The following is a 16,795-nucleotide window of genomic DNA, read 5'->3' as shown; positions in this document are numbered from 1 at the left end:
TGATGTACCTGCGGGGTATTTCAAAGGTAGGTATTTTCAAAGGCTGAGAATAAGGGGGAAGGGTCTCAGGCAGCCTCAGATAGCCCCAGAGAGCCCCAGAGAACTGGTAAACAAGCCTGTGGGTTTTATTTATTTTTTATTTTTTAAAGATTTTATTTATTTATTCTTGAAAGACAGAGAGAGAGAGAGGCAGAGACACAGGCAGAGGGAGAAGCAGGCTCCATGCAGGGAGCCCCATGTGGGACTCGATCCCGGGTCTCCAGGATCACACCCTGGCAGCGCTAAACTGCTGAGCCACCTGGGCTGCCCGCCTGTGGCTTTTAAATACTATAAAAACTGTGAAAATGTTTGCCCCCTCGCCCCACCCCAATTCGGTGTGCAAGGCTCTGAGTGCCCAGGACTGACTCCAGGTGAGCACTCGGGAGTGGTGTGACCTTGAGCAGGTTAGCCCCTGCTCTTGAGGTTAAGGGCTTCAAGCCACAGCCTCTCAGGCCAGCTGTGAAAGGCACCCCATCACATCTTCTCTCAGGTTACCGCGAGTAGGACAACAGAACGAATCCCAGGGCTTGGCTCGGTGCCTGGCACGTCATAAACACTCCACCGACGATAATGGTTATTACTACAAATAAGAATAAACACCACAAGGGCGCAGCAGTACTTAGCAAATGCTTTTAAAAGTGTGCTAAGAAATGGTCATTGAGCAGGGTCCCCAAAGAAGACAGGCCGTTTCTCAGCCATGAGTCACCCCCCTCCAGTAAAGCCCAAGAATGACCGCAGCCACTGCCAGAGAGCGTTATCTATAAAGTATCTTCTCTTTATTTAAGTTAAACAATTTTCAAGGATGGTTTCCATCTATAAAATGGACAAAGTACAAGCTCTGTACAGCAGTTCTTTTTTAAAAATCAACTGGAAAAAAAATTACCAAACTATATTTTGAATTTGCAAAACATACTCACAGATACCATCATTTTAGCTTTTATGAAGACATAAGAAAGACCATCAGAGAGAAGACAACTAACTTCGCCACGCTTTGCTCAAAGGGCTCTTGGGAAAGAATCTGTATTTGTAAAAATGGGAGTGAGAGAGTGGGATCGTCCCGATGACTAAGAAATAATGCAACCACAGTAAGTCACTTTGGCACACTGTTGTCTTGTAAACATAGCCCACCTCCAGGGAGCCCTCCCGGCCCACCTCTACTCACGAGGCCCGCACGGCCGGCCACCCCTGCCGCCCCCACCCGCTCAGGGACGGGGAACAGCCCCAGAACGGGGGGGGGGTGCAGGGATCCTGATGGTACAAGCTCAGTGAGAGTTCTGGGTGGGGTGGGGGCATGTGGGGGAAGGATTCATCAACAACCTGACTCGAATTGGTTTTACATCAAAGCCAGATTTGTTTGCTAGCAACGGGTATTTTTTGCTAATGCCTGCAGGAGCTCACAGGTGACAGGGTCTGATGATGGAACCCAGGTGCTGGGGCAGAATCACCAGTACCGAGACTGGTTCCTGCCCCACCTGCCCTCAGCAGCCTCGCACAGGGAGCTGGCGCTGTCCCCAAGGGCCTACCTGCAGTCCCGACAGCCTCTGAAGACAGTGCAGAGGTCAGCCAGCTGTGGTTTCCCTGTGCACTGTGAGCACATCTGGTTGCTTGACAGAGGGCAGGAAGACGCAGGATGGTGGCCCAGCCACGCCTCTGTACCTAAGCCCAGTGTCCCAGGGCAAACACATGGGGCTTTTGCAGTGGAGGAAGAAAGACCAATAGTGTCCCCTTTCCTAGAAAGGGACAGGGAAGAGAGTGGCACTCTCACACTTTGCAGAGTGTCAACCCAGCAGAATCTTCTAGGGCCACTTCTCACTCTGTGACCTCCAGGCCCTCCCCAAAGGGGCCTGAGGATGTGCATGTCTGACGCATGCCCCACCACGCAGCAGCTGTGGGTGGTCCCGGGGTGGCCTCTCTGATGCTGGGCATACGTGTGGGAGGGGTGGGTGAAGGCAGTGAGGGGAGAAGGCAGGAGGGAGCCATTCTGTAGGGGGCCAAGGGGGCTCTGCAGGCACCTTCCTGGGCATCCCTTCCTGCTACAGCTTTTAGTTCCTAACTGTCTTGTGGTTTATACGGACCCCTGCTTCCTAAAGCACAAGCCTCCTGTTTTGTGCCTGGAATCCTCCACGTCAACTGATTAGGCATCGTCTGGTGTCCCCCTCTCCTAACTCTTGACCCGGGGCCCCGTGACCAAAAGCAGGCACACAGGCCTGGGAGGGACAGTGTGGGCAGGCTAGATTCGGGCTGTCTTGCCAGCTCATGGGACACTCACGATTAGCCCGATGCCCATCTAGGACAGCTTCCTACCTTCACCTATTGGAAGCTGTGGGGCTGGGTTCTTGTTTTTTTGCTTTTTCCCTAAGAGAAAAAAATCTAATTTTAAAAGACCCAAAGTAATGTTTGTCAAAATAAGTAACCCATCCAGGTTTACAGATACCGGGGGCACAACAAATGGATTCCGACACTTAGCAGCGACTCCCAAGCTGAAGCCCCCAGGGGCCCCCGCAGCACCTGCTCACTGATGGGGTTCCCAGGGGCCACGAGCCCACCTCCTCCCCGGGGGAGGGCCCGGTCCCCGTCCTTCCGGCTGTGAACTGCTTTGTGGGGAACTGACACGATGAGGACAACCTACAGAAACCATAAGGAACTGACCGTACATTCTTTCCTTATATATATTTATACTTAGTGTCCCACCATAGAAAAGTTCATATTCAAACAGAGCAAGTACATCACGTGGAAGAGGGGGCTGTGCTGGGAAGACAGCGGGGACGGAGGAGTGGGACAGGGGAAGAACAGAAAGCTGCAAAATGACACGGTTCGGCGTCGTGGAAACCAGACGGGATTTCGATGGGATCGAAAATGGAGATTTCAAAAGAGTTCTCCTCGCGGTGACGCGGTGACGTCGCAACTACACTCCCTGCACCCTCCCGCCCCTGCCCCCCGCCGGTACGTGTTCGGCGGCTTCTCGGGCCCTCCCAGGGATCGCTGGGGCTTTGGTGGCGGCGGCGGCAGCCCTGGCCGCCTCCCACAGGACGAGGAGCGCGGTGTCCACCCGGGCCCTGGGCCTCGTGCAAGTTCTCCGACTTTCAGACCATGATGGAATACTGAGGTATATAGTTTCGCAGAAAGTTCAAGAAACATAATCAATAAGGTGATCACCCCACTCGGCCTGCTGCTGTGGGCGCCGGGCCGGCTCGGCCTCGGGGCGCTCCTAGGGCTGCAGGTTGAGCGTGAACTTCCACTGCTGGGACAGGGCGGGGCCGCACACCTCCACGCTCAGGCCCCCGTTCTTGGCCGCGCGGCTGTCCAGGCACAGGTTGCTGCCCACGTGCCGCAGCTTGGAGTTGCCCTCGATCTGCTCCCATTTCTGCAGGAGACAGGACAGTCAGTGCCTTACGATCAGAGCCCATACCAAACAGTACGAAACACATCGTTTGCAGGGTCTTCTAGCTACGTTACAGACAAACAAACAAAAAAATCCAAGTATTTTTTTGGGGGTGAGGTGGGGGTGGAATCTCTGATCATAATGGAGGAATTACCAACTGTCCCAAGACAAAGCAGCCCAGGGGTGGTTCAGCATCCAGGAAGGAAACCCACACTCTCTGCCTTGGTCTGCAACTCAAAACCTCTGTGCTGGGCCTGCTAAGGATGGCTTCTCCCACCCCACGGCCCCCCTTCCCTGGTTGTCCCCGCAGCCAAGGACCAGTGCTCTGGACACGTGGCCATTCTGAGTGATTAACGCAAGGACTTGAGGTAGGGAGCTTCCAGTAGGGAATTTGCATTCATCCACAAGAAGGCCTCCTCTGAGGATATTTCACCATAAAGAAGGAGCCCCAAGAAGCTGAGCCAGAAAGAGGACCCCAATCCCTCCCCTGGCTACGGAAGGTAGCCCTGCCCAGAGGCCGTGGCCTGGGCACCTCCGTGCTCCCACTGAGGGCCTTATGCACAATTAAAGCAGGGGAATGGTACGAGATGCTTGAGTGGACAGGATGTCATGCTGAAGAACCCGTTTCTAATACTGTTTTCTCTACTAGTCTGTGAGCTCTTCAATGGGGGGTGTGACAAACCTGTCTCGGCCACTCCAAGGGCCCCCAGTGCTCTGCATGGCAGGGACCAAGCAATACTTGCTGAGTTCCAAATGTGACACTTGCGTTTTTTTTTTTCTTTTTAAATATTTTGTTTATTTATTCATGAGAGACACACAGAGAGAGGCAGAAACACAGGCAGAGGGAGAAGCAGACTCCCTGTGGGGAGCCCAACGGGGGACACTATCTCAGGACCCCAGGATCACAACCTGAGCTGAAGGCAGAAGCTCAACCACTGAGCCACCCACGTGCCCCTCAAATGTGATACTTGTAAAGCACAGGGTGTAGCATCTTCTTATTTGAGTGTGTACATCCTCCCTCCACCAAGACCAATCCACTAACCTCAAACAACCAGCTAACCAAACTCAACCAGTCAACCAACCAGCCAACTCACCAATCAACTAATCAACCAACCAAACAAGAAAGAAAACAGCCCACAGGCTAGCCTAAAAGAAATCTGAGGTCCCCTCATCTTGTTGTTTACCCCTATGTAAAAATTTCTAATGTTTGTTCTTTAAAAGAAAAAACGATCACACTTTTTTTCCCCAAAAGCTCTCCCTTCATTAATATAGTCTGTGATTCTAATTAATTTTTTACACTGTGTGCACTAAAGCTCCTTTCTGTAAGTATTTTTACAAATCCTTTTGACACCGTGGAATTGAATTCTCTTCCTCCTGCCTCCCTTTCCCCTCTGACTCTGCAAATGCACACACAACATGAACACACAGACGTGCCTGGAAACCAAATAGCCCAACTGGCAAGACGGTGTAGTTTCAAGATAAAATTAGCCGAGGATCCTCCTCTCAGAGGGCAAATGGATGAGATGGGGAAAGAGGTAGAGCGAGGCAGACAGGAACCCAGCACCTCCAGGACTGGCTTGTGCACAAGAAGAGGATGCTAGGATGTATCAAGGCCCCTATGATACTTACTCACGCCATCTCTAACCTGGAGTTTCTGCCAACAGTGAAATTCAGTGCAATCAGATGAGCAGTGGGGAGGTCACAGCTACCTGCCCATCATGGCCTCCTTTCTGGCTCCCTGGCTGTCAGTCATCCCTCCATTGTCATGTAAAGTGTGTATGCGCTGCCAACATCCCGGTGTCACTCTGAGCGGCCAGAAATCAGGCTTGACAAAGAATGTGGAATGAATGGAATCTGATTCCCTTCTCTGGAGGGGCTGTGCCTGTCATGTGTCAAAGCTTCAGCTAAATGAGAGGTCTTTAAAAAAATAAGCAAACTGCAGCTCTGTGTCTGGAAGGCAGTGTCGTCAGCCCAGAATCATGGGTCAGATTTCTAGGACATCGAGGCTCTAGCGAAACAGCCCCCACACGGCTCTCCTCTGGGCGAATCTCGGGGTCAGACAAGCTGTTTGCAGGACATTTCCACCCCATGGTGCGAGCCTTGGGGGCATCATTATGCTTCCCAAGACTTGGAGTCCAACCAGGAACAGCTGTTAGCTCTGAAATTAGGTGAGGTCCTACTGAACTCCTCCAGATGTTAAGCGTCCATCACAAGCCAGGCTGGGGTTCTGCAGCATGGGGAATGAGGGGCACCCCGCAAGCAGGCCAGGGATGGACAGATGGAAGCATTTCCCTGGCAACTGGGATCTAGGCAAGGGACCTGGTCCTGGCAGGTGACATCGGAGAGATGTGCTGACTCTATGGGTCTCAGCCTCCTCTTTTGTGAAATCTGTGTTGGACTAGAAGCCCACTGAGGCTCCTGGCTCTGGAAGGCTCCATGTCTCAGTTTCCGTACACCCACCTATCTCATATAAAAAGGGATTGTACAAAGACAAGACAGGGCTCCATGTGTTGGCATACTGGAAGTTCCTCTCGTTGGCTGCATCTCTATTTCTGACACTAGTCGTTACCCCATGGCTCAAGAAAAGGCATGTCTCCAAGCTACCACCAGGGAGCATGTCAGAGAAAATCAGCTTCAAAGGTTAAGAACAATCTGAACTGTTTGGAAAAAGTAATATATTCAGATAGATACTTAGAAGAGTATGTGTGTGTGTAGAAGGTCTCATCAATCCGACCTTACTCATTTAGCATTTTTAGAAACTTAAAAAGTAAAAATATTTAATGGATAAATAAGAACATGCAACTGTTCTTTAAAATATCTGGTGGCGTGGGAAGAATGAGAACGTCATCAGAAATAAGCAACATCAGACAGCTGACTTGAGAAATGGTGTGTGTGTGTGTGTGTGTGTGTGTGTGTGTGTGTGTTTAAAGGTGTGTTTATAGGCCTTTTCTTCAGGGCTGTGGGTTTACTAGCACACCAAAATGAAACAGAATGAAAGCACCTCCCCCTTTGGTGATGTTGTTACAAACCTCACTTTGTTTCCTAGTACTTATCTGCAGGTCAGTGTTTCACTAACTTCTCAGTGGGCTCTGAGCCTGGACTGTGTTCTCCACGTGGCGTGGCTGGCCACTGTTGCACACCCTGCCCAGTCCTTCCGGCTGTCCCTCTCCACTCCCTGGCCTGAGGTCCGTGCCTCCACATGTGGGGGTCTGAGGAGCCAGAAAGTGATGGGGTTCCAGTCATCACAGCCAGCACTGACATACACACGCACAGCCACCAGCACCCACCTCTCTCCCGGGCTCACTGACATCACCAGACAAATCTCTCAGGAGGCCCACATACAAGTGGCTGTGACAAAGATGCTTCTGAAAAAGGGACCAGCAGCACTGCTCACCTGGCACTGCACAGGGAACAGGAAATGACCTGTAGGTCGGGAGCCCCTACTGCAGTGCCCAGCCTAGGGAAGGTGTTTACAGACCTTCCCAGGAGCTGGACATAACAGATACAGCCCCTTCCTTTTCAGTCTGGTTAGAGGGTGAGGCACAAATATAAAGGGATTAAGCAAGAAGTTATGGAATGGGGTGCCTCAGTGGCTCGATCAGTGGGGTCTCTGACTCTTGATTTTGGCTTGAGTCACGATCCTGCGGTCCTGGGACCAAGCCCCATGTTGGGGTCTATGCTCAGCAGGGTGTCTGCTTAGGGTTTCTCTCTCTCCCTCTCTCTCTGCCCCTCCTGTTGCTCTTTGCACTCTCTCTCCCCCTTTAAAATAAATGTTAAAAAAAAAGTTATGGAAAGACATAACCTGGGATGGGTGAACTCAAGGTGGAGCAGCTCGGAGGAGGCAGAGGGCAGAAGGCATGCTGCCCAGAGCCTGTGCACCTGGGAGACAGGGACACCTCCTGAGCCCTTGCATCCCACACCTTGCACACAAACACCCCACGTTCACCCAGCATGGGATTCAGGGAGTGCTTGCTAATGCCAGGAGCTCCCCAGCAGGGTGGGAGACGGTGGAGAGCAGGGGCGAGCTCTGACAGGGCGGCTGGACATCGCTAACCAGGGCAGGCAATCTACTTGGGGTGCGCGCTGCCGCCAAGGCCACGGAGGGTGCACAGGAAGGCCGGTCCCAGGCGTGCAGGCGCCCTACCTGTCTGGTGTCATTCTCTCGGCAGCCCTGCAGCTTTATGACCGAGCCGGGCGCCCGGTCCACCACCGTCAGGCACAAGTCCATGTGCTTCACCGACTTCTCCTTTGTCAAGGCCCATTCCTGGAACATAAAACAGGAGGTCAGGGACATGCCACGTGCAGGGCTCGGAAGTGACGGGGCCCTGAGAGGGAACCGGCCATGCTGCGGAGTGCAGATTCGGAGCCCCTGAGCCAATGGTGCCTCCGACACATGACCTTCTGCCAAAGGGCAAAGCCACAACTGGCGCCTCCCAGTGTACCACTGGGTTGACTGGCTGATGTGGCAAAAGGGCTTTGAGAACATGAGTAACTAAGACAAACAGTATCCATGATTTTAGCCCCAGACACAAAGCGAAGTGCCACATCCAGCTTTCTACCACGGAAGGTGAGCTGGAAACAGGGTGGCTTATGCATGGTTCCCATGGGATGGACAGTTCAGGGCCAACTTTTCCATCCACACTATTTTGCAAAGACCCTGTCCCCCAGAAGGTGTGCTTTGGAAACCACCTTTGTGAACGTGGATTGTAACATATGAACACGATAAATTATACATGGCCTATTTAAGCAAAATACATGGTGTGCAGCCTCACCACTGAGCCGTGAGTTGAACTGCTGATGCTCACGAAGGTCTGAGATCCCCAGGGATGGATCTGTATATTTACACATACACCTCTCACAGCTAACACCGCGCACCTATGTGTTGGGTACCACTTCACGCTCCAGGAGAGGGGCTTCTATTACCCCCACTTTACAGATTGGAACACCAAGCCAGAGGATGCTAAAATAATTTGCTCATGATTTTTACAAATAGAAACACAAACACACACACACACATCCCTTAAGGGCTGAGAGTACAACCATTTATTCTGAGTGCTAATTAAGACTGTCTAAAAGGGCAAGAGGCCAGAGAATGGAGAGGATGGGTGAGCGTGGCCCCAGGAGAAGGTTCTGGGCAGGGCCACGAGTGTGACAAGAGGAGGGATTTCTGACCTTCACTGTAGAATCTGACCTCTCCAAGGAGGCGATACCCAAGCGAGACCTCGGGATCCAGAAGCAGCCAGGCGTCTTCCAACCCAGAATAGCACTGGGACACACTCCCTACCACCGCATCCCCCTCTGCTATCTGTGCAGGAAAACTGCTACGACTGAGCCATTCTTCCAGTAACAGTACACTGCTCCCTGCAGGCCTCGGGCACTCCCAGGCCTGGGTCTGGGGCAGTGAAGGACCTCACACCAGGCTGGCTCTCCAGCGGAAGAATGACTAACTCATGAATACATTTATATATAACTTTAGGTGCTATTAAGTGCTATAGAGAGATTACTTTTCTTTTTTTCTGTTTTCAGGGGATGGAGATAAGGGAGGGAAAAATGATCTTTTCATTCTTTCATTCATTCATTCACTCACTCATTCATTTATTTATAAATGATCTTTTAAAGAGGCTTCCCTATTCGGTACTTCGGTCACCTTGGAACAAACGGTCTGTCCCAGACAGGCAGCCCACCTAGGAAATGGAAGCCTGTTCCCAGCCTCCTCCTCTCCTACAGGGAGGCAGACTGGAGCCAGTCCCCTCACCTTCCTTGGCTTCAATGTTATCACTTTTACTGAGTGTTTCTCAAAGTGTGCTCCAGGAGGGATTCTATGAAAAGCTAGTTTCAGGTCAAATAAGTTTGGGAAACAGTTTGGGCCATGTTTCTTTCATGTTTCTTTTTGCAAAGTCACAAAGAAGCTCTTAAAGGCTCTGGAAGCCTGAGAATAGAAGAACCTGCTTAGGCTGTTTTCCTTAGTGTCTTTCAAACTTCAGAGCACAGAGCCCTGTTCCCACCTGTCCCCATCAGCAGCTCCTGGCAGTGAGCACTGCAGAGCATTCTCCGGGAAGGGCCACACGCCTCCCCCGAGGGTTGATTCCAACCTTGCATGCTGTCGCTCCTCAGCCAGGGCTTCCGAAGGGCCAACAGGTCCTCAGCATCATCTGTGCTTCAGGGCAGCATTCAGGGCCAAAAGGTCCTAGGAAGGAGCGCCTGCACCCCGCCTTTCATTCATTCATCATGCCCCCACTCGTGGGTAAGATTCTAGATACTTCTTTGGAAGCAAGTGTTGAACGATGTTGGAAGGGTTGCAGATACCCAGTGAAAGCTCATGTATGGATGTTTCTACCACCTTCTTGCTATTGTGTGCTTAATTATTTTAAAACAGACTTTACACTGAATTCCAGAAAACCTAATTCAGCTGTGCAAACAACAGAGCTGGCTGCCACTTTGTTCTTCTGTTGCATTTCAATGATCTGAATTTGTAAAATAAAGTTCATAAATATTTAAGAATTGCTTTTTTGAGCTGCCACTCTTAAAAAAGCATGGCCATTAATTTTCCCATTTCCTGTGTGTCTGCTGAGGCTCAGCCAGAAACAAGATAACAAACCTTACTCGTCCAGAGCATGGGATCCTGTTTTCAGTTAGGAAATGTTATTTATCCTCTCATTCCTCACCCGTGTGGCACACCACTCAAAAAAGCATCGCTTTCCATCAGTTCAGATGGGACTTACTCATGGCAGGGTTATGAGTCGGGACATCTGCAAGTGGCAAGCGTGAGCTCTGGCTTCCTGCTGCCTCCAGAACCATGCTTCCCCATATGGTGGCCACTATCGACCTTGATTAAGTCAACAGAATGAACACCTGACAGCCTCAGCCACACCCTGAGGGCTCTGTAGCCACATGTGGTTGGTGGGAACTATATAGGATGGTGTACATATAGAACATTCTCATCATACAAAGCACAACTGGGTGGTGCTGCTCTCTGGGCCACAGGCTGGTCCAGGAGGAGGGTGTTCCCAGGTTGTAGATGACCGTACACTACGTTGTCATGCTGCCTGTCACCCACTCATGTGGTCTCTCCTTCTAGAAAACTCTTTTTTTTTTTTTTTTATTTTTTAAATTTTTATTTATTTATTTATTTATGATAGTCAGAGAGAGAGAGAGAGAGGCAGAGACATAGGCAGAGGGAGAAGCAGGCTCCATGCACCGGGAGCCTGACGTGGGATTCGATCCCGGGTCTCCAGGATCACGCCCTGGGCCAAAGGCAGGCGCTAAACCGCTGCGCCACCCAGGGATCCCTACTTCTAGAAAACTCTTATTGTGCAGCTGCTTGTTTAGGGTCACCCACCTCGGGAGCCATCACAAACCACCATGCTCTGCTACCCCAGGCCTGTGAAATCAGACTTTCTGGGCAGGAGACCCATCCCCAGAATTTCCTAATAAGCTCTTGGGGCGATTCCAGCACAAAATCATGGGAGGAATGCTCAGATCAAGTAGAAACCTGCTCCCTGGACAGGCAGGGCTATGTCCTCCTGTCTAGGATCTCCGAGGGCACCGCACCTAGCCCAGTGGGCACTCAGCAGATACCTGCTGGAAGGAAGAAAAGCCCCGCTCTGCCCCACATCATTGTGAGAACAGCAATGGTCTCATAACAGAAGGGAAAATAGTGGGAACGGAGTGCTCTGCACCTGCTGTCATGTCTGTTCTTCATGACAGCCCCGCACAGCACTGGGACAGGCCGACATCTGGGCTGGGCCATGGCACAGCAGTGTCACCCATGCACCCAGCTAGGGGGCGCTTACCAGTTTCTTACACAATGAAGAACGTGATGCAGGACACTCAAGAGCAGCCAAGTGGACAGGGATGCGGTAGAGGTCTGGGAGGCCCAGAGCATGAGAGCTTCCTTCCCTGTGGACTTGGGGTGCCCCTCCCTCCCCACACTGGGAGGCGCAAACCCAGAAGCTCCCCGAACGTGTCTGGGTGGCCTCCTCCACCGTCCCAATCTATTTTCTCCCCCCCAAATGGCATCCTGAGAGCTGCTCGTCATCAGTGAGCTCCAGTGCCTATAACTAGGGTGACTGAACCAGGCTACTTTGAGACCGGGAGTGGGGGAGGCTATTAAAAATTGCACAGGAAACAGGTGTAAACCAGCAATGTGCTAGGCAGGCCAGGCCAGTCAGCCTCCCTGTGGGCTTGCAGAGGAGTGCTGGTTGGCTCAGACCAACTTGCAGGCAGGATCTGGGGGATCCAGAGCCACAGCCACCAGCCATCATAGGTGGTGGTGGCCACACAGGCCATGGCAGCCTGCTGCCCAGCAGCCACCAGCTTTGGTTAATCGGCTGTGGGGTAAAAGGTGCCCTCCCCTCCTAAGAACATGTTGAGTGGGTGAGAGCCAAGCACAGGGCCCAAGACAGAAGCAGGTGCCTGAGACACGGAGAAGGCGGGGTGTGGAGCAATGGAAAATCCTTCACTCGCAGCCATGGTACTTACTTTTCAAATGCTCTACAGAGTAAGGCTTCTCATGGCCCAGTAGAGCTGCTACAATATAAGGGACTGACCCCTTTAACTATCACCGAATCACCAGAACACTGCAAACGTGACAGAGGGAAACCCCAGTGATTCAATGGGGAGATGCGGGAGTCCAACTTGGCATTACAAGTCCAGCGATATAGATGGTGGATAACGTGGGCCACATGTCCTCTGCTGTGTACCACGCAGGGGGAAGGTGCACTTCACCCAGCTGCATATGCATGAGCCAAATTTCTGAATTTCTGCTGTGAAGACCAGAAGCACCCTCATGCTTACCAGAGGCACGACCTTTCTGAAGCACCACCTTTCTGACAAAGATTCAACTGAGCTTCTGGAGAATCGTTAGATCCAAGAAGCTTGTCTTCCCCCAAGCTTAACTTTTTGGAAGGCAACATTTTAGTATTTCCATTCTGGCTATGGAGTCCTCCCTCCCTCCTGTCCCCATCTCTGCCTGCCTCATCTTCCCCCCTACTCTCCTTCCTTCTCTCCTTACAGCTCTTCCACCTGACTCCTAACATCTATGGGGTCTGGGAAAGAGTACTAATGGGGACCCACATATCATAGGTTGAAATACTCGAAATCCACAAATCTGGCTGCACCCAGGGCTGGATCTGTGCTCACCCAAAGCTCCCAGTCTGTCCTTGGGGCATCTGCAGGACAAAGGTGAGACCCCAGGAGCCCGAGTGTGGCATGTGTGTGCTGGACCGGCCCTGGCTGCCACCTGAAGCTGGCTCTCCCTCCCTTGTCTAGTTTAGGACATCTGGATCGGTCCAAGCAACTGCTAAAATGACATTACCAAGCGAAGAGAGGAGGTAAAGCATTTGGAGATTGCAGTCTGCCCAGGTACTCCTTGGGGGGACTTGGAACAACCAACTCTTTTAAAAATACTTATATTTAAAGAAGGTTCTGGGATCAATAAATCTGAGATACACTGAGTTAACCCCCTCCCAGCACCCCCACCATTTAAACTGCAGGTCCTCTTAGAGCTTGGCATTTTTTTCAAAGAGATGAGAGCATTACCCAAACTTTTTTGTATACCCAGCCCACATTTTACCAAATGCTTATTATTTTCTTCTGGGAAAACTGCTTTCTAGAACATTATCCTCTGGAACATGTAGGCCTACAGGCTGTCACTTCTCTGTCTTGTTTTCAGTAAGGACAGAAGGTGATGGGGGTTTAGGCTTCCAGGACAAGTTGTGTGTGTCAGCCTGTCACTGTCCAGGACAAGTGACGACTAATATTTTCTATCTAACCCACTGTTATCTTATGGGCAGGGACCGATATGACTTTGGCAGCAGCCATAGGGGCTGTGGTTAAGCACCAATTAAACCAGCCAGGGGGCTGGTGCTTACAAGCATGCTCAGAGACCAGACACAGATGTAGATATAGGACGGGTGCTTTGGGGTGAGCACACACCACAGGGATGAGAGAGGTGACAGGAAGACGAGGAAGAGGAAGAAGAGGAGCAGATAAAGGTCCCAAGTGCTATGGCCCTGCCTTGACAACGGATGTTGGATGTCAATGTGAAGTACTATCCCCCTCATTGCTGCAGCAGGGCCTGGCCCGAGGCTGATGACAAAGTCTGGGGCATCCCACCTGATCCTGCAGCCGCAGGTGGGTGACCAGCAGGGGCCAGGGGCTACTTCAGACATCTTGGGTCACAGGACAAAGGCAGCAGCTGAGACTTGTAAGCTCAGAGCCCTTTTCTGTTCTCTCTGGGCCTCCAGGTGCTTGAGACCCTCACACACATACCTGGTTGCCCCCTGCATTGTGACACTCATAGACTCCAACGACACCATCAGCAAAATGTCCCAAAGTGTCCAGGCAGTTGGTTCCCTGCTGCAAGGCCCCAAAAGCTATATCCTGGTGGTCAGGGACCCTGGAAAGCAAGGGGAGAAACATCTGCTTGATTCTGCAGGCTGCACACCCCCGTGCTCAGTAATTGTCTCAAGCAGCAGGAACCACGGGAGGAGGCCTACTCTCCTGGCTTGTAACCTTCCTCCCACAGGCGGGCTGTGTCAGCCAGGCAGCTTTTCTCACAAGCCCTGGTTTGCTAACCCTAAGTGAAGACTTCAAGTTGGAGAAGGATTCTTTCTATTCCATTACCAGGGAAAGGTTTCTGCAAAGGAAAAGCTCCTCTATTCTTCAATCTTAGGCTGCTGGAAATTCTTTAGAAAAGCAATTCATAAGGTCAGGTCTTGTTGCCTTGAACTTCCCAGGAGACTTTTGATCTGACCTTTACCTAGTGGAAGGGAGAGCTCGAGTGGCTTTGTCAGGCGGCTGAGACAAACAGAAACAGGGCACGGTGGCTGGGGGCAACATGCCTTAGGATTTGACCCAAAACTGTGCCTGGCCTGGGCACCAGCTGTGTCACTTCTCAGACTCCCACTCTCTCTAAACCTCAAACCCCTCTTCTGCACAGCACCTGCGAACAGGTCTGTTGCAAGTATCACAGAAAACATTTCACTGTAAGCACGCAGAGCCTAGTGCCTGGCATATAGCAAGCACCCAGTAAACAGTAGTGCTTATTATAGACACAATACGAATATTAAGTTGGTGTTTCCCTTCCTTATCTGGCATGGATGTGGGGAAGCAGATTCACCTGCTGGTGTGGTGCTCAAAGCTTTACATATGGTCTTAAGTGGCACAGGCCCAATGTCATGGGTAAAATCATGGGTGTCCTCAGGGTGAAACTGCATTTAATGTCACTCGGCCTGGCATCATCACCCACCAAGTCACAGACAACTGTGACAGCAAAAGCAAAGTACGCATCATTTCAGGGCAACAACGCATTGGTGTGAAGCCCCTCACTGGCTAGGAGGGGGATAATGACTGGAGGCTTCCCATGGGTGAAGCCCCCATGGCTTTCTCAGCCCTCAGCGAAAGCCATCTTTCATGGAGGCGGCCAGAGGGAGGAGAACATTCTGATGTCCCTGCTCTCTGGGGTGGGGTGGGGGTGTGTGGCATGATGTTGTGCATTACTTCCCCAAGCACAGGAAACAGTTCCAGAGGGCGATGTAAATGAATAGCAGCGATGAGGCAAAGCCACATTATCTAACTCTCAAACAAATCTCTGTAACAAGGGCTCTGAAGGAGCCGTTAGCACAAAAGATAATGGGCGTGACTCTTGCATTCACTGTCCCTGCGCTGGAGATAGGGACTCGCTGTGCGATGCTCTGGGAATATTCACAATAAGGAATGTGCCACATTAAAGCAAAACCTGTCTGGCAATCCCGTTATGAAGATGAAGTTCAGATGGATCCCAAAACCCGCAGACCTGCAGGCCCTCTGATTAGGGTCTCAGTGCTCCCTTAGGATGTGGAGCTCTCATTAATTTAAGACGAAATGCTGGGTGTAGAGAGAAGACTCAGAAGAGTATTTCTGCCATCAGTGAGTCTCCGGGTGGGAAGCAGGGTACCGGTGTTATTACTTCCATGTCACACGGGGAAGAACAAGCCTGGAGGGGGAGGCGCTGCTGTAGGCAGGGTCCCGGGCTCTGGACCTCTGCTGGGCGCTGCCATCTGTTCACCAGCCCACAGGAGGGGCAGCGGCATCCTCGCAGCAGAAGCAAGGTGGGGAGTGGCAGAGTGGATTTATTCTTTGGCCTCTGCCAGGACCAGCACTAACCTTGGCTCTGGACACTTGCTCACAAGGGCAAGATGAGCAACGTGGGTGAGGCTCTAGGAGCCAGAACAGGGAGGCTGGGGAGAGGTACCTGCTGGGCAGAGGGTGCACAAAGTGCACACCTGGGGGGGCCAACTTACAGAGCTGGTGACACAACAGACCTTGGTCACTTAGCCCCTGTCCTCTCCCAATAGGGCAGGAGGTAAATGAGGTGACACCCGGAACTGTTTCCACCTCTGTGGAGAATGGGAAGGTCACTTGGCAGGAGGCCGCTGTTCAGGGTGCGTGTTTGCATTCTCAGGGGTGCCTTGGGACAAATGCAGGGTGAGGAAACCGGGACCCCAGCTCCTGGCTTCTTGCCTGAGGTGCAACCTTCCTTCACTTCTTTACCTCTTGGGACCTCACTGCCTCTCTGACATCCGTTGAGCCCTTACAAAGCGAGACCTCTGATCCCCGGTGGCTTACCTTAGTTCTGGGTAGACATTTTCCAGGTACCACTTGAAAGGCTTGCAGCTAAGTTTCTTCCTAAGCTCCAATCGGCTCTGAATACTGGAGGAGAGGGAAACAAGATTCCTTTACCAGCTTTAAGAACAGACAAGTTCCTTACATCAAATCTGAAAAACTGCTGATGAGAAAGGGTTGAGCTGGGTAGTGGAGTGGGGCCCGTCCACACTCCTGCCCCCACACCCTCGTTCCACTTCCCATACGCCTCCTGCCTCGGGCCCTCGGCCAGCCTAGCAGAGGCCCCTGCTTTGATACCCGGGCAACCGTCCTGGACTCCGGGAGGCAGAATGGTTCATGGGGTGTGGGCTGACCACAGGCTCTCCCCACCTCCAATGATCCTGAGCAAAGCAGCATGAGAGGGCTCAAGTGACACTTACTTTCCATAAGGAACATTTCTGGCGGAAGGCACCGCTGCGTAATAGAAATTTTTGTATTCATCCATCCAGACCTCTGCTGCCCGGCGGGTGTTACTAGAAACAAAATAAATCTCCTTGAGCTGTGATTTGCTTCCTGGCCATCAGCATCATTTCGTTTGTACTTGTCTGCATGGAGGGCTACTAAGGAAGGTCCTCTGAGGAGGGCTGGCAGCTATGGCAGTGATGCAGAGAGCGGGCTGTCCCCCTCAGCACCCATACCTATGTCTGCACGTAGTTGGCATTCAGTGGGTGCTTCCTGAACTAATAGAACTCGCTTTCTTGTCTTTCACAGAAACAAATTGCCAAAGAA

The 16,795-nt window shown here is 51.7% G+C and overlaps 1 protein-coding gene across 1 annotated transcript in view; it reads right to left on the bottom strand.

The window, feature by feature from the left end:
* Positions 1-793: 793 nt before the first annotated feature.
* GALNT2 (polypeptide N-acetylgalactosaminyltransferase 2) overlaps positions 794-16,795 on the bottom strand; it is a 188,090-nt gene continuing 172,088 nt past the window's right edge. Inside the window, exons 12-16 of the mRNA XM_055308792.1 lie at positions 16,447-16,539; positions 16,031-16,114; positions 13,694-13,820; positions 7,566-7,685; positions 794-3,403 (exon numbers count right to left, since the gene is read on the bottom strand). Of these exons, the coding sequence (XP_055164767.1) occupies positions 3,248-3,403; positions 7,566-7,685; positions 13,694-13,820; positions 16,031-16,114; positions 16,447-16,539 (580 nt within the window). The 3' untranslated portion in view covers positions 794-3,247. The remainder of the gene's footprint in view (positions 3,404-7,565; positions 7,686-13,693; positions 13,821-16,030; positions 16,115-16,446; positions 16,540-16,795) is intronic.

The sequence above is a fragment of the Nyctereutes procyonoides genome, unplaced genomic scaffold (assembly GCF_905146905.1).
Source record: "Nyctereutes procyonoides isolate TBG_1078 unplaced genomic scaffold, NYPRO_anot_genome, whole genome shotgun sequence".
Classification (NCBI taxonomy): Eukaryota; Metazoa; Chordata; class Mammalia; order Carnivora; family Canidae; genus Nyctereutes; species Nyctereutes procyonoides.
This window is presented reverse-complemented; position numbering and strand designations above follow the sequence as displayed.